The 26,700-nt window shown below is 45.3% G+C and overlaps 1 protein-coding gene across 7 annotated transcripts in view; it reads right to left on the bottom strand.

Moving 5' to 3' along the window:
* Positions 1–7,753: 7,753 nt before the first annotated feature.
* PBX1 (PBX homeobox 1) overlaps positions 7,754–26,700 on the bottom strand; it is a 1,291,292-nt gene continuing 1,272,345 nt past the window's right edge. For 4 of the 7 annotated variants that reach the window (XM_033960105.1, XM_033960106.1, XM_033960107.1 and 1 more), the window contains one exon: positions 7,754–9,742. In XM_033960105.1, coding sequence (XP_033815996.1) covers positions 9,650–9,742 — 93 coding nt within the window. In that variant the 3' untranslated portion in view covers positions 7,754–9,649. The remainder of the gene's footprint in view (positions 9,743–26,700) is intronic. The other 3 variants (XM_033960109.1, XM_033960110.1, XM_033960111.1) reach the window with 1 other exon arrangement.

Genomic DNA, 26,700 nt, shown 5'->3' with positions numbered 1-26,700 from the left:
TTTAAACATTCATTCCCTGACTGTATAAAATCAGGATTTGGATGTTCATGCAATTTGGATGTCCAAGACATGAATAGAGGTCTAAAATAAAGGTCATAAATCTATACATAAAGCAGACAAATAGGCCATATGGTCTTTATCTAGCTTCATTTTTTACATTTTTATGTTTGTATTAATAAAATATGTATATTCAGCACTGTTATTCTAAATAGCAAGCAACACCGAATAAACCTGTGGAATGATCTGCTATCCAGATAAATTTAGGAGTGCTTTTGCTGTTCTAAATTTATCTGGATGGTTATCCACATAGCAGACTGAGAATCATTGCTGTACAGATAACTTGATAATCTGTTCCCTGCATTGCCCTGGCACTATCCATATAGTGCTACTGTAAATCCACCAATAGTGCTGGATAGGGGAATTATCCAAGTAACTGCAGTTATCTGGATAATTCCTTTTACCACATGACCTGATATTATTGTTGGATTACATTGCTGGATTCTGAAGTTTATCCAGCAGGCACAACAGGAGAGCATACTTCTCTTGCAAACTGCCCATCAAAGAAAGAATAGCCTCTCAATGTGTGACAGCCATGTGGTCTTGGAAGGTTAATCTTTGGTCACTTTGTTACTGGGATTCAGAGTTCTTGGACTGGAATTCAAAACCTTTTCGGCAAGATGTCACAGACAATCTAGTAAAAATAGAAACACTATATTTTTGGCTCCAAACCAATGAAAATACTTTTACCCTGCAAGTGGTCCAACTTAAAAGGTGATATACAGAATCATCACTATGTATTAGTGGATCTTTCTGAGATGCTCACATGCTGGAAGGGTGAACTCTACTTATCACTGAGGCAGGTTTGAATTTCATGCTATATTCCATCCAGCTAGGTTGAAATGTGATCAGGGATTACAGTATTTCTGAACCAGTGTTAATCAAAAGCTACCACTTAAAGAAATACCGTATTTTCACGTAGATAACGCGCACCCGTGTAAAACACGCACACGGGTATAGCACGCGAAAAACACAAATTTATGTACAGAAATTTTTATATACCGTGCACACCTGTATACCGTGCATGCTGCCTGACTCTCCTTTCGCCCGCCCCGACTCTCCTCTGGCCACCCCGACTCTCCTTTCGCCCACCCCGACTCTCCTCTCCCCCTTGAAGTCCTGTCCCCACCCTGAAAGCCTGATGCCACCCCCACGTCCGATTCACCCCCCCCCCCGCAGGACCGCTCGCACCCCCACCCCGAAGGACCGCTCGCACGCACCCGCACCCCCACCCCGAAGGACCGCTCGCACCCCCACAGCTTCCCGACCCCCCCCCCCATCATGTAGAAGCTCCTACCGATGTCCTGCTGCTTCCTCTTGGCGGTCCCGACTCCCCAACACAATCGGGGCAAGAGGGAGCTCAAGCCCTCTTGCCCCAGCCAACCGCCGCACCCCCGACACGATCGGGGCAAGAGGGAGCTCAAGCCCTCTTGCCCCAGCCAACCGCGGCACCCCCAACACGATCGGGGCAAGAGGGAGCTCAAGCCCTCTTGCCCCCCCGACTCCCCGACACGATCGGGGCAAAAGGGATCCCAAGCCCTCTTGCCCCAGCCAACCGCCGCACCCCCGACACGATCGGGGCAAGAGGGAGCTCAAGCCCTCTTGCCCCAGCCAACCGCGGCACCCCCAACACGATCGGGGCAAGAGGGAGCTCAAGCCCTCTTGCCCCCCCGACTCCCCGACACGATCGGACAGACGGGAGCCAAACCCGCCTGTCCGGCAGGCAGCCAACGACGGAATGAGGCCGGATTGGCTCATCTGTCCCAAAGCTCCGCCTACTGGTGGGGCCTAAGGCGCCTGGGCCAATCAGAATATGCCCGGGAGCCTTAGGTCCCTCCTGGGGGCGGGGCCTTGGGCACATGGTCGGGTTGGGCCCATGTGCCTCAGGCCCCGCCCCCAGGTGGGACCTAAGTCTCCCGGGCCTATTCTCATTGGCCCAGGCGCCTTAGGCCCCACCAGTAGGCGGAGCTTTGGGACGGATGGGCCAATCCGGCCTCATTCCGTCGTTGGCTGCCTGCCGGACAGGCGAGTTTGACTCCCATCTGTCCGGCCAACTACACAAAGGTACGGGGAAGGGGGGTGGGGGTGTCGTGGGGGTCGGCCAGGGGGGTCGCGGGTCGGCTGGGGGGGTGGTCGGAGGTTCTTGGGGGGGGCGGTCGTTGGGGGGAGGGGGGGTTTGCGTCGAGGGCAGGAGGGCCTGGGATCCCTCCTGCCCGTAATGTAGTGTGGGGTGGGGGTAGGGGGTCGCCGTGGCCAGGAGGGTTTGGGCTCCCTCCTGGCCCGAACAACTAGGGGGGGGTCACCAGGGCCAGGAGGACTTGGGCTCCCTCCTGGCCCGATATTGTCGGGGAGTTGGGGAGTCGGCGGGGCAAAAGGGCTTGGGCTCCCTTTTGCCCCGATCGTGTCAGGGAGTCGGGGGGGCAAGAGGGCTTGAGCTCCCTCTTGCCCCGATAGTGTCGGGGGTGCCGTGGTTGGCTGGGGCAAGAGGGCTTGAGCTCCCTCTTGCCCCGATCGTGTCGGGTGTCGGGACCGCCAAGAGGAAGCAGCAGGACACCGGTAGGAGCTTCTACATGATGGGGGGGGGGGGGGCGGGAGGCTGTGGGGGTGCGAGCGGTCCTTCAGGGTGGGGGTGCGGCTGCGGGTGGGAGTGCGTGCGAGCGGTCCTTCGGGGTGGGGGTGCAGGTGCGTGCGAGCGGTCCTGCGGGGGGGGGGTGTGAATCGGACGTCGGGGGGGGGGGAACTATGTAAAAAAAAATTTGTACAACGCGCTCACGCGTATAACGTGCAAGGGTATGCGCAGTACGTAAAAACCACATATAACGCGCGCGTTATATGTGAGAAAATACGGTAAACAGGTTTCAACTGGGTCCTGCAGACCCAGGAAATAGAGCAACTTGCCCAAGTTCATAGAGAAGTTCCCCTCTGCTTTTTAAATGTCCCAGGATATCTCCTGAATCTTAGATCACAGCTCCAACCACTAGACCATGTCTCCCAATTTTAATGCAGAAGAAGAGACATCAAGAACGAAACCCAATCCATTTCCAAATAGCAATGTGGAACCAGATTTGCCTCTCTCAACTTTAAAATATGGAACCATATCTAAACAACTCCAAATTGCTTTTAGAAAAAGAGGGACACTGAATCTGTAGAAAACAGTGACAGATGGTAGATATCGATCTGATAATACTGAGTTAGTTAATGGTTGTCATGACTGAGTAACTAATTGGGTCTTTAACTATTTTTCTGAAGGGGTTTATATTTCTGAGATTTCTTATATTTACTGTTAAATTTTCTCAGGTTAAAGATTTATTTTTTGCCATTCGATAGCTTTACAACAAAAAAGCATAATCCTTATAACACTAGTTAGTTCATCATAAAACCAGAAGTTTTAAAGTGTGCCATATAGTTACATATTTCAAAAAGACAACACCAATCCTGACCATTACTGAATGGTTGGATCCTTTCATGTTGTATGGTAGCATAACTAGTGTAAAAATGGGTCTGTGGTTGCTTTAGACCTGAAGACTAATTAGGTGAATCCATCTTAATCAATGCTATTCAATGTAGGCTCTCATCTGTTAACATAAGCTAAATGTTTAACTTCAAGGGCCACTGTGCTTATGTTAAGATCCACGCTCACTTGATGAAGACATTCTTTTCAGCAAAAATATAAGCTAAGGAGCAAAACATAAGTAAAATGCTTCATGTGAAAATCATCAGTGACATTAGGCTACAACAGTGTCTCTCAAACTTTTTTTTAGCTCTAGCATACAACACAAAACAAATGGTTTTCACAGCACATTATAATTGAAATTATAAAATTGCAAAACCAACAAAAAATTTGAGTTATTTAAAGTTCTTTAAGCTATGTAAGGATAAATTGTAACAATGGTAAAACTAAGGTAGATAGAATTGCTAATCAATGCGATGGATGTGCTTGTTTTTGAGTGCAAATTAACTCAAAACACAGTTTGAAAGTCAACAAGCAAAACATGCATTTCATCATCCACCATCTGCAGTCACTTTTTTCAATTTAATTTTGGTCAGAGCTGAAAATCCAAGTTTGCAAAGATAAGAAGATCCAAATGGTAACAAAGCCTTGATGGGAAGGGGTAAAACGCAGACTTCACGGACCACGCGGATCTAAAACCGCACATCCTTAAAAATCTGAGGTCCGTGCTATTTGTAGTTTCTGGCTCTGACAGACCTCTGACATTTTATCTCTGACGGATCCTAATGCTTTTCCCTCCCTATGCTGAGACTAGCGGCAAAACGTTTGCCCTGAGGTCTGTACCACTTTTAGTCTCAGCATAGGGAGGGAAAAGCATTAGGATCCGTCAGTGACTAAAATGTCATAGAGGTCTGTCAGAACCAGAGACTAAAAGTGGCACGGACCTCAGATTTTTAAGGACGTGCATTTTGCAGTTCAGATCCATGAGGTCCGTGAGGTCAGATGCACTACAGACCTTTGCACACATTTTTTTAACCCCCCTCCCCCCAAACTATGCTATTTTCCATCCAGTGTCATATCGCGGGGGCTCTCAGAATCAGTGCGGAGGGAGAGATCTGGAGGAAGGGACGATTGGGCTAATTAGTAAAAGCCAAGGTGCGCCTCCTCCCTCCTTAGCCATTAGGGAAGGTAGTGCCAGGGGCCTGAGCTGCAGGGAAAGCAGTAGAATAAGGGTCTGGGTAAAACAAGCTAAAAGGCAGGCTTGTCAATGCACGGACCTCAGATTTTTAAGGATGTGCGGTTTTAGATCCGTGAGGTCCGTGTTTTACCCCTTCCCAGCCTTGATTACTTTTTGTTCAAGTTAGGATAACTACTGCTTAGAAAATAAAATTACTTGCCATAGTTTTCAAGGACCAATCACATCAAAGAATGATGCTTGTCTGGGCGATTGTATCTTTATGCACACAGACGCTCATAACATTGACAGACTCTTGCGTACACAATGTACATGTCATCTATTCTAGTGTATACTTATGAAGGGAATTTTTAAAAATAAAGTAAAATTCTGGAATCTCTCATGGCACACCTGGAATCTCTTTGGGGCACACCACTGTGCCTTGGCACACAGTTTAAGAGACAATGGTCTACAACATGGCTGCCTGTTGCTAGGATACCTAATAAAATATATGGAAAAATGCAGAAGGAAAATGTGTAAATCTACTGTAAGCATTACATATTAAATGTTCAAATATAAACAATGTGTCTTTGACCTAACTTTACTATTAGGACAGTTTCTGTCAGTGTATCATTTTCATATAACACCTGCAACAAGCACTAAAAGCTAGAAGTATTCTCAGTATAAGGAAGATCATTTTTGTCCTCTATACTTTACTGATTTCCCAAGATTTAGTATTCTACCTTTTTCATGTCATTGCTGTTTTGGCAATTAAGAAGCTATTCAATTTATGAATATTTTGTGCAGAGTCCCTGGGGTTGTTTCATCATGTTTGCTTTATGACTTCCAACTGTTTGCTCAATTGTTTAATCAATGTTTATTGTTTACTGTTTCCATTCTCCTCCAGGAATGCTCTAGGTCACTGATGCTCTCTTTCTGCTTCCTTAGGAGTTTCATTATGGGGAAAAAGCATGCAGGTCTGATGAAAAATGACTTTGTAATCTGTAAAACACAACTGGCTCACAAAAGGGGCAATTATAGAATTGGGTAGGTACCATAATAGGGCAAAGCTGGGTGCTAATTCTATAACAGCACAAGATGTGCCCAAGTCATTATAGAATACTATTGCAAACCTAATTTGGCACCCCAAACGTTAGGAGTGAACACTTACATTATGCCAATAACTGGTGTTAGTGGGTGTGTCTAAGATAGTATTTAAGTTGTGCATGTTGTTTGGTGACATGTCCCACCCAGGCTTTCCCCATGTGTGCACCCCTTGCAATTACACTCTATAGCACTTAGGCTCTACCCTTTCTTTTTAATTGCAGTCTAGGTATAATCTAAACAGCAATTTCTTTTAAGTAATTCTTGATCCCTTCCTGGTGTTTTTTCCCTTTTATTTTGTGCTTTCCTATCTAAATTGTAGTTCTCCCTTCTGTCCTCCCCTAAAGTATGTCATAAGTAACATCTTTGTTTATGTCTCAAAGAATATTTTATTTATACTGTAAATCACTTAGAAATTTTTATAAGCATTCTTATCAAATTTTAATAAAAACCGGAAACCTTATAGAATAGCACCTATAGCAGTGTTTTGCAAAATGTGTGCCACGGCGAGATTCCAGGTATGCTGTGAAAGAAACAAGTTGGTCACTGCCAACACTGGCGCCTCGCCACCCCTCTGCCCTCTCCCACCCCAGCAATGGAGGAATTGCCAAAATTCAGCAGCATGTTTGGGCTCAGGGCTGTATATACAGGGCCTCTGAGCATGCACAGACGTCAACATGATGATATCATAAACATGTGTGTAACATCACCGGTCGACATCTGCGCATACTCATAGGCCCTGTAGACAGGGCCCTGAATTTAGTGTGCTGCGGCAGAAAAAGTTTGCGAGACACTGACTGGTATATGGACCTCAATGATGCATGTAAGTGGCACCTAATTCTAGGCACTCACTTAAAGAAATGCCTCCAAAATATAATTTGTGTAGCAGCAACAAATAAAACACAAAAGTGTTTCATACATGCCTTTGATATACAGTCAGGGGGCACAATGAGGGAAAGATGTGAAAAATGGATACTTGTTTTATGTGTATTTAAGAGAAAGCTTGAATTTGTATTTACTTTTGGTGTCATATATGCTGTTAACAATTTGTGTGGGTGTGGGTGTGGTTGTAAAGAAGAAACAGTATCCTTGTATGTGGGTGGTTGGACTGGTTTGATGTGTAAATCTGCCAACTGCCACCTCTTTTGGGATACCATCCAGGTCAAATCTAAATCCTAGCTGCCATTACTAACATCTTGCCATATACCCCTAATTATCTAAGGGTAACTCTTAAAAGTCAGTGCCATTTCCACTTATATACTTGAATGTAACATTCATGTACCTACACGTGGGAAGATCTTGAGCAGGTGCCACACTTATACATGTAATTTAAGAGATTACTACAAGTAATCTGAAGTGCAACATTTACACCTGCCTTTACCTTGCATATGTTATAGCATCTACATGGTGATACACAAATGCCAACTTAAGCTTTATTATATAATGGAATCTGGATGTCCAGATGCCAATACAGAACACTGCATTTTAGTGTCCAAATCTGATGGCCTTTATAGTGCTTCCAGCATCTTGCATCAGAGCAAAGGTTTTCTTGAAGTGTCCCAAGTATAGGCAGGGCTGTGAACAGAGATGTTCCAGGGCAGAGGTGACATTAGGATGGAGGAACCACCAATGCAGACTATTGTGATAAATGGGACAAGAACAGAACTAAGATGAGATGTCTGGTTGCCATGGAAGCGGTTATCACCACCCATCCCCAAATCCTATCTCCACCACTCTCCCTTCTCCTTTCAGACTCCCTGCTACTCAAAATCCATTTTTCATACTCATTTCCCTCACTGGAGAGGGCCAAACAGCTGCTTCTTCTACATTCGACACTACACTCTCTCATGAAACCCGAGATGAGCAAAGAAGTTCAGTCACCACTACGTAGCTCAAACTCACTGAATGAATGCTGTGCAATGCAGACCCAGAGAAAACAGTTGTTTAGCAGCAAAGGATAATCACAGTTAGATTTGGATTTTAGATTTATTATTTGCCTTCCCAAACCCCAACTCAAGGTGTGTTACATTGGAATATATAAGTTATTTCCATGGGCAATCTAAATTTTACCTGAGGAGATGGAGGTTGAAGCTCAAGCCTCAAAAAGTGTCAGAGGGAGAAGTGGGATTTGAATCCTGACTTCCGTGGTCTGTAATCTGCTGCTCTATTTGCTACACTACTCCTCTGTAACTGTAGTACTGAGTTAGGTGGCAAGGGCATGGGACAGGGACATATCAGGGAGGTAGTGGCTTCAAGAGTAGTACTGTCAGGTGGCAAGAGCTTGAGACAGGCCACAGGGAGGTGTCAGGATCATAGAGGCTTTAAAAGCACCAGAAACTAACAGCAGGGGGCTGTAAACCAATAGTGGTCAGCAATATGAGGGGAGGCATGACTGGCTGAGGATGGCTTGCTGAGGGGGAATACTAGGAGTGAGGATAAGTTGGTAAATAGCTGACTAGCTAATGGGTGATTACTAAGTGGGGAGGGGATTAGAGGAACAGTTGGAAAAACAGAGGAAAGGAGAGGAACAATTGGAAAAACAGAGGAAGGGTGAAGATAGAAACTCACAGCTAAGACCACAAAGTATTCAGGCTGGTGTCTAGATCTATTAAAAATGTGCCGAGTCATGGTTTAGTATAGCCAGTGGGTCTTCCTCTAGTTATAAACTATGCTATATCATAGACCTGGTTTCTCTGGTTGGAATTCATCATCATGAGTTGTGCCTTAATCATGTTGTGTCAGATTTGGGCAAGTTAGCCTAACAGTGGCAAGAACATATCAAATCCGTACTTCTGCCCACTTGCCAGTTAAACCTGGGGTGGACCAGATCCCAAACGTGGCCTTCAAGTCCAAAGCCTGCCCATTCCTGTCACCTATGTCATACGTTAATAAGAGGTCAGGCTCACTGCTTGTAAAATATTCCTGTGACCCTAGGAACTAAGGACTATAAATTTCAAAAATAAAAGATAAGATCATAAGATACATTTTTTGTTTCAGGAATCAAAACATTCCAGAGACACTAATTTGGAAGTGTTCTAATGCTTTTATGACGCATAACCCCACATTCAAACAAAATAGCATGTTTCAGAAGTCAGTTATTTCTATGTTCTGACTTTTTTTTTTAGGTCTTACTGGAAAGGTATAAAACTCTGAAAACTGACTTCCCAAAATTGAAATAACTTTGCTTTATAGACACTGGCTAATTTTTAAGATGGGAAAAGAACAGCTGGAGATCACAGAGCAGATTCAAAATGAACATCTTGGATTTCAGTACACTGGGCAGCAGCTTTTCAGAAGGAACTATATGCAAGCACAACGTAAGCTGATCATGGCCCAGGTCATTCATTTATTCAACCTGCAACTGATAGATATCAAGTGTGGCTTCCTGTGATCTCAATTAGCTTAGAACATAGATGAATAAGAGCATCAATAGAATTGTTATTAATAAGGAAAAACAGAAAACATAATGGCTGTCCAATAAGAGGTAGAGTGCAAATTAAAAGCAAAGGAGAAAGGGTTGTGCCTTGTAGATTAAACTGTGGAGAGTGAGGTAATCTCAATTCCTCAAAGTAGTGGAAAAATGTACCAATACTTTTTGTTTGAATTAATATAATTATTACTACTACTTCTTCCTCTTTTAAATTCCTATACTATGAAAAGGAGATGGGAATTATACCCAGAAAAAGAGGAAGCGGTGAACAGAGCATAGAAAGAAGTGTCCAGGTTGCTTCTAAGTGCCTCTGGTGGCAGGAGACTCTTCCAGTGCTTCTGAGGTGAGGGAGTTGTTGTAAGCTCCGAGTCTGACTTGCTTTTCCAGCATTGGGAGAAAAACCCCACTGATGAAAGAGGATATGGTTGCTAGATCAATTGGAGGTATCAGAATGGACACTGCCAGGACCTTCTGTAGGGGATGTCACTGAGGAAGGAGTGGTAGCATCCTGCCAGCCTCCATTAGCCTGGAAAAAGAAAAAAAAAACCAAAAACAGTGCACTTAGTTAGTTATATTAAGAGTACTGACAGCTTATTTCTTTATTATTCCCTTCAATGTGCTCTCAGTCTTCCTACCTGGCTCGAGTTATGACTCTTGAGTGCTACGAGCGAGCTGCGGACCTAGCAATCTTTTACTTTTAAAATATGTAGTGACTGCTGCATTCTATTACTGAAATTTTGGCATTCCTAAACCCACGGAAACCTAGTGTAAATTCAGTGGAGGAGGCAATCTAACCACAGCACTCTCCTACCTCTCTCGGTGGACTTACAATCTGAAGCACAGTTCTTCAACCGCCGGTCCGCAGGAAATTTTTGCCGGTCTGCGCAGGGCCGGAAAGATTTACTTACTTCAACTTCCTGCCGGTCCGCGTAGGGCCGGCAAGATCAACATCTGAAGTCTGCGCTAGAGAGCTGCACGGGAACGGGGACGACGGGCATCTCGCGGGTTCCCCCTTTGGGTCACGGGGATCCCGTGGGGACGCCTCCGAGGGTCGCGGGGTTCCTGCGGGGCTGGATGTACTCAGTCGCGCGGCTCTTCTCCCTACCCGCTCTGCTTGCAGCACAGAGTCGAACGGAACTCTTCCCACGTCAGCGCTAACGTCGGAGGGGAGGGAGGGCTTAAACAAAGCCCTCCCTCCCTCCCTCTGACATCAGCGCTAACGTCGGGAAGACTACATTTCAGCTCTATGCTGCAGGCAGGGCAGGAAAGGAGAAGAAGAGTAGCCTCGCGGCTCGAGTGGCGTACCAAGGGAGGGGGGCGGTCTGCCCCAGGTGCAGCACAGCCGGACAGGTCCCCTTACTTTTGTGGCATTTCCCCGACCGACAACAGCCCCGGTCCGACAAACCTCCCTGCCCTGTAGCCGCAAATCTAAATTACCTTCTTACAGCAGTTGTAAAAGGTAATTTAGATCCGCGGCTACAGGGTAGGGAGGTTTGTCCGACCGGGCCTGTTCTGTTGTCGGTTGGGTGGGGAAGCGCCACAAAGGTAAGGGGTAGGGAGGGAGAAAGGGAGGAAAGGTGGAGTGGAGAAGAAAAGACGCTTAAGGGAAATGGGTAAAACGGAGGGGGGAAAAGGACGCTGAAAGGCCATGGGGAAGACGGGGGGAGGAGAAGGATGCTGAAAGGACATGGGGAAGACAGAGGGGGGGAGAAGGACACTGAAAGCACATGTGGAAGACAGAGGGGGGAGAAGGACACTGACAGGACAGGGGGAAGATGGGGGGGGGAGAAGGATGCTGAAAGGAAATGGGGAAGAGAGAGTGGGGAGAAGACGCTGGCAGGAAAGAAGACAGAGATGCCAGACTATGGGAGGAGCGGAGGGAAGAAGATGGGTGCCAGACCAATTTGGAAGGGGGGAGAAAGGGAGAGGCACAGTAACAGAGCAAATGGAAGACGCAGAGGGAAGAGAGACAGTGGACGGATGGAATTGAATGAGAACATGAGGAAAGCAGAAACCAGGCAACAAAGGTAGGAAAATAATTCAATTTCTTTTTTTTTTTTTTTTTTGCTTCAGGATAAAGTAGTATATTAGTTGTGTTGATAAAAATTTATAAACATTAGAGGCTCTGGTAGAAACCCGTTTACATAGTATGTATTCTTCCCAATTAATATTTCCAAATTAATAAAGTCTTTTTGCTTATTTGTAAATGGGTTTCTACCAGAGCCTTTAATTCAGTAGCATAATTAAATGAAATAACTATTTCTGAAGTTTATAGGGATGGGCGGGGACAGAGGGGATTCCTCGCGGGGACGGAGGAGATTCCTCGCGGGGACGGGTGGGGACGGATGGATTCCTCACGGGGATGGGTGGGATTCCTCACGGGGATGGGTGGGACTTTGGCGGGGATGGGTGGGATTTCTGTCCCCGTGCAACTCTCTAGTCTGCGCTGGGCCAGAGAGATCTTGGGGAGCCTCCGACAGTGGCTTTCTCCCCTCTCTGCAGCTCTCCTTTACTTCCCAGCGCAGCGATTCACGAAGGCAGCCTCGAGGCTTTTGCTGAGTCGTGGCTGCCTCTGATGATGCAACTTCCTCTTTCCTCAGAGGCAGCGCGACCCAACAAAGGACCTGAGGCTGCCTTCCTGAATCGCTGCGCTGGGAAGTAAGAAGAGCTGCTGGGAGGAGAGAAAGCCACTATCAGAAGCTGCTGGGCAAGGGAAAAAAGGGCTGCTACTGGAGAGGGAGAAGGAGAAGAAGAGATGCTTCTGGGAGGGGAGGAGGGAAAGGAATCTGGGAAGCTGCTGGGCAGGGAAAAAAGGGACAGCTGCTACTGGAGAGGGAGAAGGAGAGATGCTGCTGGGAGGGGAGGAGGGAAAGAAATCTGGGAAGCTGCAGGGCAGGGAAAAAAAGGGACAGCTGCTACTGGAGAGGGAGAAGGAGAGATGCTGCTGGGAGGGGAGGAGGGAAAGGAATCTGGGAAGCTGCTGGGCAAGGGAAAAAAAGGGACAGCTGCTACTGGAGAGGGAGAAAGAGAGATGCTTATGGGAGGGGAGGAGGGAAAGGAATCTGGGAAGCTGCTGGGCAAGGAAAAAAAGGGACAGCTGCTACTGGAGATGGAGAAGGAGTGATTCTGCTGGGAGGGGAGGAGGGAAATGAATCTGGGAAGCTGCTGGGCAAGGGAAAAAAAGGGACAGCTGCTACTGGACCTGGAGGGAAGGAGAAGGAGAAATGCTGCTGGGAGGGGAGGAGGGAAAGGAGTCTGGGAAGCTGCTGGGCAAGGGAAAAAAGGGACAGCTGCTACTGGAGAGGGAGAAGGAGAGATGCTGCTGGGAGGGGAGGAAGGGAAGAGAATTACTGCTGGACAGGAGGAGGAGGGAAGGGAGAATGAAAAAAGGAAGGAAACAGCTGGCAGAGAGATTAGAGGAGGGGAAGGGGAGACACAGGCATGAGAAAGAAGAGAGATAGGAAGGGGTCAGCAGAAAAATAAGCAGAGAGGGACAACGATGATAGATCTGGTGTAGGAGAGATAAAAATGAAGAGAGCAATGAAGCTGGAATGAATCATGTAAAAAGGAGAGAGGGGTACAAGCTGGATGGAAAGGGGAGAGGGGCATAGAAAGAAGACAGATACCATATGGAAGGGGGAGAGGACAGACAGTGGATGGAAGGAGCAGATGCTGGATTGAAGAGACAGAGAGGGCAGACACTGGAAGGAAGAGAGTGAAAAGAAGATTGAAAGCAGAAACCAGAGACGACAAAAGGTAGAAAAAAATAATTTTATTTCTATTTTGTGATTAGAATATATCAGATTTGAAATATATATCCTGCTAGAGCTGGTGTTAGACATAACTGGGGACTGCAAAACCCAGGAAGTGCTTCTTTAGCTTCCAGCTGGCTTAGGGCGCTCTCTGACCAGGGGGCAGTTGCCCTAGTTGCACTCCCCTAAAACTATTCCTGTCATGTGTGACTGTAGTATTCTGTTAGTATGACATTTCTGTGTAGCATTCTTTAATAATTTGGCTTGTTCAGTTTTCTTGATAGTAGAGGGGATATATGTGAAGGGGAGGAGAGACAGGGGTTTTGTTGATCCTTGCTCTGAATTATTTGTATTTATAAAATGACAATTGTACAGAATATTGTTTCTTTTTATACTTTAATAAAATACATTCAATATAAAATCATAACTGAGGCTTGTGTGGATGGGATCAGATGATTTGTGGTGACCGAGCTCGCGGAGATGGGGCGGAAACGGGGTTTTTAAATTTTAGTCCTAGTAGTTTGCCGGTCCACAAAATAATTCTTTTTTTTCTGCTGGTCCACGGGTGTAAAAAGAACACTGATCTAAAGTACCAGGGTCATTATTTATTTAAACATACATATCCCTCATAACCAAAAACCTATCTAGGATACAAAAGAAAACGCATAAACATAGGTGAACAAACACACATTTATCTTATAATACTAGCATGCAATTCTTAAACTTCTCCAAAATACACAATCATACAAGTTAATAAAAAAAAAATAAAGATCAAATTTTTCAAAACATATAGCTAATAAAATAAGGTCAAATTCTGATAACATCATCACAGATTTTTAAAAGCCCTCTGAAAGAAGTAAACCTTCAAACATTAATGGAAAAGTATAAATGAGATTTGACAAACATTTTCTGGAAGGGTGTTCCAAAACTGAGGACCCACCACCGCACCACCGCACAACCTTCTATAGTTGACTTAACTATAGAAGGAAAAACCAACAGTTGCTTAAATTTTCTTCAGCGTGTTCGCCTCTCTCTCTCCTCCCAATTTCCCTTCAGTGTCTGTTCTTCTCTCCCCTCCCCCTCTCTCTCCACTTCCCTTCAGCGCCCTTCACGTGGTCCATCAGCCCCCTCCCGATTGCTGAAGTCCAGGCATCTCCCTCCCTCCCCTTCGCTGGCGATTTTCATTGTTGTATTTCCGAGCGGCACAAGCATTTTCACAAATCATGCATGGCTGCCTGCAACTTCCCCTCTGATGTAACCGGAAACAGGAATCTATGTCAGAGGAGAAGTTTCAGAACAGCCACAAGTGACTTGAGAAAAGGCTCAGGCCACTGAGAGACAGAACAATGAAAATCTCCAGCAAAGGTAATGAAGAAGGATGGAGGAAGATGCCTGGACCTCGGCGATCAGGAGGGGGCTGCTAGACCATGATAAGGGCACTGACGGAAAGTGGAGATAGAGGGGGAGGGGAGAGAGGAACAGACACTGAAGGGAAATGGGGAGGAGAGAGAGAGGGGAACACGCTGGAAGGAAGTGAAGAGAGAGGGGTAGAGGAGGGAGGAGCAGTCGCTGCATGTTAAGAGGGTAGGAGAGAGAGGGGAGAAGACGCTGAAGGAAAGTATGGAGGGGAGAGAGTGGAACAGATGCTGAAGGGAAGTGGGGAGGAGAGAGGGGATCACATACTGGATGAAAGGAGGGCACATGGATACCAGATCTGAGGGGAGGAAAGGAGGAGAGAGTTGCTAAAAACCACCTAGGGGAGGAGAGAGGGAAGAAGACAAAGATGCCAGACTATGGGGGGAGCAGAGGGAATAAGATGGGTGCCAGACCAATGGAGGAGTTGGGGGGTTGGAGGGAGAGATGGAAGGGAGAGGCGGACAGTTTCTGGTAGAGGCATACAAACAGAGCAGATGTCATATGGAAGAGGCAGAGAGAAGACAGACAGTGGATGGAAGGAATAGAATGACGAGAAGATGAGAAAAGCAGAAACCAGACAACAAAGGTAGAAAAAAGTTTTCTATTTCATTTCTTTTTTTTTTGCTTTAGGATAAAATAGTATTGTAGTTGTGTTGATAAACATTTATATACAAAGCCCTGCCAGCTGAAGATCTCTTCCTCTAGTTCGGAAGCCAGAACTTTGATTTATAAAATGACAATTGTACAAAATATTATTTCTTTTTATACTTTAATAAAATAAGTTCAGTATAAAATTATTTGAGGTTTGTGTGGATAGGGACGGGGCGGAGATGGAGACCAAGCTTGCAGGGACAGGACGGAAACAGGAACCAAACTTGCTGTCAGCCCTAGCATTGCTAGCAATCAGTTTTGGTTGCCCTAACCAATGTCAGCAAAGGCCTATGGGAAAATATATAAATCTGACTCTGGAATGTTGATGCAAAATTCTGTGCTCCTGCACAGAATTCACATACATTAAGCATCCAGCCAGACTGGATTGTTTATCAAGAAGATAGGCTGCTTGAATGGGACAAAGAAGCCAGAGACTAATCCCATCTACCACGCCTGCAAGTATCACACCTTCCTTATCAATTAAACTAACCATTGTTTCAAACAGTTTACAAATTCTAAACAGAAAGATACTAGGAAATACAATAGTTTCTATATTTAGAATAAGATTCCAAGCTATAAAAGACTCCTCTCTACAACACCCCCCTCTCTTGCTCCTCTGGCTCCTTTTGCTCCTCTTGCTCTATTTCTGGAACCCGAAGCTTAGACCATCACCCCCATCCTCTTCTCTCTCTCTCTCTCTCTCTGCCTCTCCCTGGAACTTCATGCTTCTCTCTGGACTCCGTAAGGCAGGGAAATTGCTTTGCTCTCTCTTTAATTGTGAAGCTTATGAATATTGCTTTTCTGTAAGCCTATTTCTATAATATTTTCTTTATGCCATCACTTCTGGTTGTGCTTCTTATTTGGTTCTACTCCTGGTGGATCTTCTGTGAAGGTATTGAACTCGGGACCTGGCGTTTGTAAGGGCGCCTCACATAACCCCTACAACCTAATATTGTGGGAGTGCTACCATCCTTACACTCGCAAGGACAGGATGGAGATGTGGACAAATTTTTTCCCCTTGTCATTCTCTAATTAAGATAGCTCATATAAGGCAAGAGAAGTTGCCATTACTTTCGGCAAAGCTTGATGTAAAGCCTTACACACAAATACCAAAATTTTAAACTGAACCCTCCAAACTGCTGGTAAACAGTGTAATACAGCCAATAAAGGGGTAACATGTTTCCTTTGTGAAATGCCACCAATCACTCTTGCCGCAGCATTCTGCGCTACTTGTAATGCCCTTGACTTCTTCAGAAGACTACATAAAAGGGCATTACAATAATCTAAATGCGGTAGAACAAAACATTGCATTACTTGACGAAAGTTAGCTGATGAAAGTAAACCACGCAGTTTCAATACCAAATGAGTCTTAAAAAGCATTGTCCTTATTACTGATGCAATATGACCCTGAAACTGTATAATAAAAACGCCAGACTTTTGATCTTCTGCTGTACTGGAATCATCACTCCATCATATACAAAATCTGGTGGAACATCTAAAATTCCATATGAAGATAACCACAAGAGTTTTGGTTTAGAAACATTTAAATTGAGGCAATTCAAAGCCATCCAAGCCATAATTGCATCCATATAAGATGACAATAGATGAAAACCTTGAACATAATCAACTGGTAATTCAAGAAAGAACTGCAGATCAGCAGCATATAAGAACATAAGAATTGCCGCTGCTGGGTCAGACCAGTAGTTCATCGTGCCCAGCAGTCCGCTCACGCGGTGGCCCTTAGGTCAAAGACCAGTGCTCTAAATGAGTCCAGCCTCACCTGCGTACATTCCAGTTTAGCAGGAACTTGTCCAACTTTGTCTTGAATCCCTGGATAACTGATACTGTACTCCAAGTTTTGAATTTGAAGTTATGATTTTGGAATTGTGATGTGGGAATATGCAATAATATTATTTGATTTTCACGAGTGTGTTGTAATAGGGGGAGGAAGGGGGGATAAAATAATTTTAGGTGGAAAAATTCTGTAAAATATCAGTGCTGTCTTTATAACTGTTTCTGTATGTATTCCTATATGCACTGTTTTAGTTTCTAGAAGAAAAAGGGATTGGGGGGTACAGATAGGTATAGACCATTGCTCAGGCAATGGACCTGATGGGCCGCCGCGGGAGCCGACCGCTGAGCAGGATGGACCTATGGTCTGCCTCAGCGGAGGCAACTTCTTATGTTCTTATGTTCTTTAAAAATGAATAAAGATATTAAAATAAAAAAAGAAGAAAACAATGTACCAATTGGGCCGTAAACAGGTTGAATAACATTGCTGAGAGAGAACAGCCTTGAGGTACCCCCATGGAACTTTGGACATGCAGGATATAAATGTTTTAAATAAATAAATAAAATATAACCACATCGAAGGGACTAATCACCACCAGAAGCACCATCTTGAGAGGGCAGCCGGATGCAGCCACCATTGCAGATTGAATGGCTCTGGAAGAAAGACCTGGCCCAAGGCTGTGTTGAACATAACTCCTAGGTATTCCAGGTGCTGGGTTGGTTCCAGCTGGCTCTTTTTTAAATTGATGATCCAACCCAAGTCCTAGAGGAGTTGGACCACTCTCAAAACTGCCAGTATGCCTTCCTCCTTGGATGGGGTTCTGATAGCCAATTGCATAAATATGGATACACCTGGTTCCCTGCCTTGTGGAGGTGTGCTGCCACCACCCCATCACCACCATCATCTTGGTAAAGGTGTGAGGTGCTTTCATGAGGCCAAAGGGGAGTGCTGAGAACAGGAAATTCTGTTCCAGTACATGAAACTGCAAATATCTCCTGTGGGCTGGAAAATAGGGATGTGGAGATAGGCCTCCATCAAATCAAAGGCGGCAAGACACTCCCCCAACATCACTGCCGCTATAACTGACCGAATGGTCTACATGCAGAAATGAGGTCCAGAATAGGCCTCTAGTCTGAGCCTCTCTTTGGCACGATGAAGTATATGGAGTATCTGCCCGAGCCTGATTCTTTGTCCAATACTAGCACAAAGATCTAGTGGTCTTTGTATCATTGCCTGGACTCTGAGGGCTCTCTCCAGCTTGCCGGCCAAAGAAACTTCTTCAACAACCTCCAAGTCCCAACTGTCTGCGCCTATCTGAGCCCAGACTGATCAAAAGGCTGATAGTCTGCCCCTTATCTGGTGGGGACCTGGCCCCTGTCCTGATGTCATTGTGCTTTCTTGGAGATTGGGGATGGATGAGAGCCAGAGGCTTGCTGTCTCCTACCACTGCTGAACCTCTGTGTCACTTGGTCTCCTGCATAAAGGACAGAATCTTTATAAGACTCAGAAATTCCCATGTCCTGCACCCAAGTCATCTGGGGTCTGCTGTCCAGCAAGGCCATAGGGTGACAGTCTATAATGCTGGCCATCCAGACCCCTGTTAAATAGCATCTGCCCTTGAAAGGGAAGCCTGCTCAGAGTGGCTTTAGAGGCTGAATTTCCTGCCCACCATCTGATCCACAGCAACCTCTGGGCAGAGACAGCATAAGATGACACCTTGCTCATAATTCTGATATCATACAGGGTGTCTGCTATATAATTCACTCCAGATAGGAGCATTTGGGGATCTTCATCATCCTCCGGGGCTGGGACTTGAGATAGAAGAGTGTGGCAAGCATGTGCCACAAAGGAAGCTGAGCTGCTGCCTTAATCCCTAGGGCCAAAGCTTCAAATTGCACCCCCTTCACTAGGCAAGGAGGTTTGTTTGTTGACCTGTGCAACCAGTGAATCCATCTTTGCTGAATAAACAGCTGCTGGAAATCTGAAGCCATAGGGTAAAGCTTGGCCATAGTCTTAGTCACTCGCAGGGACCCTTCTGGTAACTTCTGTGACCAAACTTTGTGATGTCTGGATGTAGGGAAAGAATGCAGATGGAGCAAATGAGCTGCTCATAATTGAGCACTGCAAAATGGGGGCTGGAGGAACTTTCAGCTTCAGTTCTCATAGCGAGGTAGAAATAATGCCCGAGAGCATAGAGGCTTTGAACATCTGGCACACAGTGGGGTTTCCCCTTGGTCCAGGGCCACTACCGCATCTTGACTGCTGCTCTCATGCAGGAAACCATATTCTGCAAGAGAAACTGCATCCTGGGACAACAGTGGCATGGAAACAGACTTTCCATCCTCCCAGTCTATGTCAGATTGGAACCTCTTGGGTCAACTCTGTGTCCTCGTGTGATCAAGGCAAATGCTGATGGGAGAATCCCTGTGCCACCGCCTCCATTGTGTTGAATGCAGATACTGAGGACCCTCAGCTGTTCAAATAAGCATTCCATATAAGGTTCACAAAAATCTGGGGTGAACCTGGGCTCCTGGGCTACCGCAAGTCAATGCACCTTGGCCAATGCACCTTCAAAGGGCTTTGGAAAGGGTCTCTTCTCTTGGGAACACATCTTCTGTGGATCCCCAACCCTGAAGGACTTGGACGAGGCTGAGCCCAAGGCTCCCACCCCTTCCCTGCATATTCCGTCGCACCTGGCATGAAATAGGGGTAGGAAGGCCTGAAAGGTCCATCCCTGACAATTTTAAGTAAAATTGGGGGAGATTTGAGGTAGATGGAGGCTTTAAAAAAAAAAGATTGTTTAAAATCCAAGATGGCCACAAAAATTGCAGGGAAAGGGTTTTTAGAGATTGGGGTCCTTGGTTATGATTGCAGATACCTTTAAATTTCAGTTTTGGAGACTCTAATTTTCACTATAGGCTATAATAGCCTTACTCACTGTGCTATGTGCCTGCCTGCTTCAGCTCAGGAATGCAGCTGGGATAAATGGAGAAGAACTCTCTGCCTCAAAGGTTCACTGGATAAACTTGGTATTTGGGTTGCCAGTCAGACTGAGACTCAGCTCCTGGAAAACCTTGTGCCACAAAGTAGGAGAGGACCACGAGTTGGCTCACTGGAACCAAACAGCTTGTGATGTGATCAGCTAGGCAGGGGACAGTCCCTGAGCTCAAAAAATACAAAAGCAGGCTGGCTAGCCAGGTGAACAACACCAAGCAGCAAACACAAAACAAAACAAAACTGCAGACTATGTACAGGATGCAGGCAATGTTTATTGTACCAATAATAGGATGCAGTAAATATACAACCTTATATTGCGACGCACAATCATTCCAAGGATTTGGCTCACACAGGCGTTTGTTTGATAACTTTTTATTGCGGTTTGTTTCACACCTTATTTACCATGGACCCCTGAGGAAGGTGTGTTATCTGAAACACGGACCGTATCGGGTCCCTTGGTTGGTAATAAGGTTGTATATTTACTGCATCCTATTATTGGTACAATAAACATTGCCTGCATCCTGTACATAATCTGCAGTTTTGTTTTGTTTTGTAGCTAGCCAGGTGGCCTCAAAGGTTGATTCTGGCCTCAAAGGCAAGTGCAAGTCTATATCTTTTTCCAGGTAGAGGTCCCAACAAGTGGGAACCTCTGGGCACTGAACCTCTGACCAAACATTCATAAAAATAATATAACTGCAGGGCAGAAACGCTTGCAGAAAAAACTGAGGGGGCAGGAAGGAGGTGGAGTTCAAAATATGATTGACAGCATTCTGCAAGCAACTTGTGAGTTTAGATGCAAAACTCCAGCGTTCAGGTCCACTACACACATTGCACTAGAACTGGCCTTAGGCCTGGATTCACTAACCTGCCCGATCGGACTTGATCGGGGTTCGATCCGGGCAGGTCCGATGAATTCAGGAACAAAAAATATGCAGATGGGGGCGATCGGAGGAATGCCCCATCTGCCTGCACAGATCGCTCTATAGCGAGCCACGCACAGACCATCTGTAGATGGTCTGTGCATGCCCGTCTGAGATGCGACCTTTTTTTTTTAACTTAAAAATTTTTTGTTAGTTTTTAGCCCTGCGAGCCCCTGGTTTAAACCTACTTTAAACCCGCGGGTTAAAACCACAGGCTCGCTGGGCGGGGAAGGGCAGGAGAATGGCGATGCGGCAGGAGAGCTTCAGTGAAGGGCAGGAGAATGGCAATGTGGCAGGAGAGATTCGGAGAAGATCGAGGCAGAGCAGGGTAGCATTTGGGGCGAGCAGGGCAGAGAGCAGGGCTTCCAGTCGGAAAGATGTTTTCGTCTGGTCCCCAACAGTCGTTTCTTCAGGTGATCAGCCAGCCCAGTCGGATCGGAAATTTGGTGTTGTGAATCGCATCCCAGCCTACTTTGCATGCGTTGCACCTCATTTGCATGCACGGATTGGAAGCGGATCGCAGGAGAGGTAAGTGAATCAGGCTGGATGGAAATTTGATAGTAAAGGGGGCACAAATCGATCGGTACACGATCGGTTTGCTTTGTGAATCTAGCCCTTAGTTCATTACTCTGGACTTGCTAAGCACCACGCTGCCCATCATAATATTTCAATATTCATGAGGTCATTTAAGTTTTGCTGTGATATTAGGCAATTTTTATTTAAGTATCCTCTGTGTTTATCCCACGCCTTCTTGAATTTCACCACTGTTTTTATCTCCACCACCTGACATCAGGACATGCTTTTATACAGAAAGGTAGTTGATGCCTGGAATAGCATTCCAGGGCATAGGCAGTGGAATGCTTATTGGTTGGGGGGGGGCACATAGCTCTACCCCAGACCCTGCCCCCATAATACCATTTTTTCCATTCATTTTTCATATATGCACACAATATAATCTTATTAACAACACATAACGGTTAACCACAAAATTAAACTACACAAAGCACACTGTATGCTTCTCAACATTCATTCCTACCAGAACACCTGGCCTTGGTCACACATGCAAAAACATAAGAACATAAGAATTACCATCTCCGGATCAGACCTTAGGTCCATCAAGTCCAGAGATCCGCACACGCGGAGGCCCCGCCAGGAGTACCCTGGCATAGTTTTGGTTCCCTTAACACTCTATGCTTCTCATTAGGGAGATGTGCATCCAGCTTACCCATACCCTTATCACTCTATGCCACTTTTAAGGAGATGTGCATCTAGTTTACCCTTAAATCCTAGAACAGTGGATTCCTCAATTACTTCCTCTGGGAAAGCATTCCAAGTGTCCACCACTCGCTGTGTGAAGCAGAACTTCCTGATATTTGTCCTAGACTTGTCCCCCCTCAGCTTCAGTCTGTGTCTTCTTGTCCATGTCACATTGGACATTGTAAATAACTGTTTTTCCTGCTCTATTTTGTCGATTCCTTTCAGTATTTTGAAAGTCTCGATCAGATCTCCTCGCAGTCTCCTCTTCCCAAGGGAGAACAACCCCAGTCTCCTAAGTCGTTCCTTGTAATCCAGGTTCTCCATACCTTTCACTAGCTTCGTTGCTCGTCTCTGCATCCTCTCCAGCAGTTTTATATCCTTCTTTAGATATGGAGACAAATGCTGGATGCAGTATTCCAAGTGTGGTCTGACCATGGCTCTGTAGAGTGTGACAAATCTAGCTCTCTCCCTAGTTTTGGCACAGGATTTAGGGAAGAAGAGCAGGAGACCCTGAGGCAGGAGAGTTGTCCAGGTTGGCTCCATGGTTTACTGAAAGCACTGACTTCACTCGGGCTAGCTCAGGGGGTTAAGAAACTACAGCTCCCAGAAGGCCAGCCTCAGCACAGGAAGTTGTCACTGAGGCAAGCTCAGCTGCAGAAAGTTTTCTCTCCCTTCCCCCCTCTTCAGAGCAGGGAGGGGTGAGTTGATTGGGGTTAAAAGTGAGCAGCTGAGACAGAGTGGGAAGCCCGGGAGCCCAGGAGGGCACACTGCTCCTCCACGGAGGTGTGGGGAACTTAGCCCTAATTGTGAAGATGTCTGAGGTGCTGGAGATTGAAGCAGAGGAACAAGTCCAAAGCTATGAACCCATGGACATTGGAGTATCTAGTCTGCCTTGTGAATGCTTGGAGGCAATGGACACAAACTAAGAAAAGGTGGGAAGTGAATGGCTTTGTTTTGTTGCTTACCAGTTTGTTTGTTTTTTGCTTAAAGGTTTGAGTGAAAAGTGCTTGTATGCCAAAGCTGGGGAGCTTAGCAAAGCTTATCTTCAGAAGCACTGATATAATTGAACTGTGGAATTTCACTGTAGCACTGAGCTTTTGTTTGTTCCCTCTCAGCCCAGCTGGAGGTTAATTAAGGAAGATAAAGCTTCGCTGGAACGGCAAGCACAGGGGAGCTTCTTTTAAGGAGGGGTCCTTATCTGCAGGCACTCTGTGGCAGTGCTGCAACGTTAGCTGTTTTCTTTTTGACTTTTTTTTGGTAAAAGCTTTATTTTGCCTGGACTGCAGGAGTATAGTTTTGTTTTTTCTTCTGCCTTTGCATGGAGAAGGAATTTTGCTGAGGCCATCCTTGACACACAAAAAGGCTGGTGAAGAGGACTATGTTACAAAGACTAGAGTCCAGCCTAAAGGGTTTATTTTGAGTTTATCTTCTGGACATGAGAGCCAGGCTGGTATGCATAAAACCAGAGTGTTCAACTTAACCTAAAGTTTTATGTTTTCTACAACCTGTGTGAGAATGCTATGAATAACTACAAAATAATCCGGAAACATAAGAATAAAACTCAACTTTATTATTCTGCTAATCTTGTTTTGAAGGTGGGTGAATTTCTTTTCCCTTGCCTGGTTTCTGTAATTGTATCTTAGGCAGGCGCCTAAGAAGGCCTGAAGGGATACCCTGGTCAAAGGGTACACGTTTGGACAGTTACAGTCACGGAGTCCACAGCTCGCTGCCGTGAACAGGAGCTTGTGGGGTGTGACAAGAGTGGCATTATAACTTTCTCCGATCTACTCGTGATTCCCTTCTTTATCATGCCCAGCATTCTATTTGCTTTCTTCGCTGCCGCCACCGCGCATTGCACCGACAGTTTCAGGTTCCTATCTATCAGTACACCCAGGTCCTTTTCCTGTTCGGTCTTTCCCAGAGTTGCACCTGACATACTGTACTTGTGTTCCTTATTCTTTCTGCCTAAATGCATCACTTTGCATTTTTCCACATTAAACTTTATCTGCCATTTCTCTGCCCATTTCTCCAGTCGACTCAGGTTGCTCTGGAGTTCCTCGCTGTCCTTCAGCGATCTGATTGCCCAGCATAGCTTTGTGTCGTCTGCAAACTTGATGATCTCACTGGATGTTCCTTCTTCTAGGTCACTGATGAAAATATTAAATAAGATGGGCCCAAGTACCGAGCCCTGGGGTACACCGCTAGTCACTTTCTCCCAGCCTGAGAATTTCCCATTTATGCCCACTCTCTGCTTTCTGTTCTCCAGCCATTTGCTTATCCATCTCCCTCTTATTCCATGGCCTTGTAGTTTCCTGAGAAGTCTTACATGTGGAACCTTGTCGAATGCTTTCTGGAAGTCCAAGTATATAATATCCACCGTTTCTCCACCATCAATATGTTTGTTCACTATCTCAAAATATTGAAGTAGGTTCGTCAAACATGATTTCTCTTTCCTGAATCCATGTTGGCTGGCTCTCATTAGGTCGTGCATGTCTAAGTGCCGGACTATGCTATCTTTGATCAGCGCCTCAACCATCTTTCCAGGGACAGATGTGAGACTCACAGGTCTGTAGTTGCCCGGCACTCCTCTCGATCCTTTTTTAAATATTGGCGTGACGTTCGCGATCTTCTAGTCATCCGGTATCTGTCCTGTTCTAATTGACAGGTTGGCAAGTTTTTGCAATAATTTTCCGATTTCAACTTTCAGTTCTTTTAAGACTCTCGGGTGAATTCCGTCTGGCCAGGAGATTTATCGCTTTTAAGTTTGTCGATCTGGTGGTAAATCTGGTCCAAGTCCACTTCTACTGTGGTGAGGCTGTCCTCTATGACCCCCTTGAACACTTTCACTGTTTCAGGTATTGTAGCGGTGTCCTCCTTTGTAAAGACAGACGCAAAGAAGGAATTCAATCTGTCCGCAATTTGTTTGTCATCCTTGATGCACCCTTTTCCTCCCAGGTCGTCCAGCCACCTCTTTTGCGGGTTTTTTCCCTTTTATGTATCTAAAGAAGGGCTTGAAATTTTTGGCCTCTAGCGCTATTTTCTCCTCGTAGTTCTATTTGGCAACCCTCACCGCCCTGTGACATTTCTTCTGATCGTCTCTGTGTTTGTTCCAAGCTTCGGATGTTTTCGTGCGTTTCCACATTTTAAAGGAGTCTTTCTTTTCTTTTATGGCTTCCTTCACCTCTTTGGTAAGCCACGCTGGCTCTCGTTTGCCCTTAGTTTTCTTTACTTTGGACATCCGCGGAATGTAGAAGTTTTGCGCTTCTGTGATAGTATTTTTCAGTAGGGACCATGCAGGACCAAAAACTAAAAGTACTAATATATAGAAACAAAACCCTAAGATGCAAGACTCTGCATGTAATACAACCGCAGAGAAATAGAAACAAATGCATTTTTTCCTGAACAGTACAAAACATACAAAACTACAATAGGAACTCTATGAGTGTCGGGAGGAGTGCAGAGCATTCAGTGTACCGGCCTGTAAAAGGGGGGAATAGACAGCAAATGTAAAACTGGCACATTTCATTCACTAAATTGAAAATAAAATAATTTTCCCTTCCTTACCTTTGTTGTCTGGTGACTATTTTTCTAACCATCTTTTCCCAGTCTCTGGCTGAACTTCCTTCTGTATGTGATCTTGTGTATCCAGGGCTTTTTATCTATTTGCTGTTTTTCTTTCCTTCCTCACTTTCTGCCCTACATCTAGCATTAACTTTTAGCATTCAACTTTCTTCCATTTTTCTTCTCAAAATCTATCTACTTTTCCAAGTCTTCCCTTCCTATCTATCCATATGTACCATCTCCCCCCACTTTCTTCTCCTCTATTTAGCATTTCTTCTTATCTCTTCCCTGCCACCCCCACTGCTGTGCCCCATCTCATCCCTCTGTCTCCCTCTCTTGTGGTCAGACATCTCTGTCTTCTCCCCTCCAGTTTGGCATCTTTCTCCATTCCTTCCCATAGCCTGGAATCTCTCTCCTCTCCTCATGGTCTGGCATCTCTCTCAAGTTTCAAGTTTATTAAAAAAAATTTTATACCGCTTATTCAATTTTCTAGGCGGTGTACAGCAATAATAAAAGAGATATCTTTAAGAGAAACAAAACAAATTAGAGTTAAAATATTATATAAAACAATGTTAGGTTAGTAGACATTTACAAAAAAACATACTAACTACACACAATTGGGAAAGAAGGAATGAACCACAATATTTGAATAAAGCACTTAGGGGTAAAACAATAGGTAGGGAAATGGATTCTCTTCTTCCCTTCCTTTTTCTGTGGTCTAACATCTCTCTCCTTCTCTCCTTTCCTTTCAGTGATCTGGCATCTCTCTCCTCTCCTTCCTGCAGTTTGGTATCTCTCCTTTCTCCTTCCCTTCCATTCCCTGGTCTGGCATCTCTCTCCTTTCCATTCCAGTGAATTGACATCTTTCTCTTCCCTCCTTCCATTACCCTTCTCCAGAATATGATATCTCTTCCTTCTTTGAGTCATCTCTCTTCCCTCACAGTGTAACATTTCTTCCTCCCTTCTCTCACCACTATCATGTCCAATAATTTTCCCTTTCTTCCTTTCTCCATGTATACTATCTCTCTTTCCCTCCCCTTCCACAAACCTGTCTAACAATTATTTTTCTCTTCCCTCACCCACCAGCAGCATCTCTCTTTCCCTCCCTCCCTTCCCACCGTCCCACCCATGCATCTTT

Source organism: Geotrypetes seraphini, chromosome 10 (genome assembly GCF_902459505.1).
Source record: "Geotrypetes seraphini chromosome 10, aGeoSer1.1, whole genome shotgun sequence".
Classification (NCBI taxonomy): Eukaryota; Metazoa; Chordata; class Amphibia; order Gymnophiona; family Dermophiidae; genus Geotrypetes; species Geotrypetes seraphini.
The sequence above is the reverse complement of the archived record's forward strand: the minus strand, read 5'-3'. Positions and strand labels throughout refer to the sequence as shown.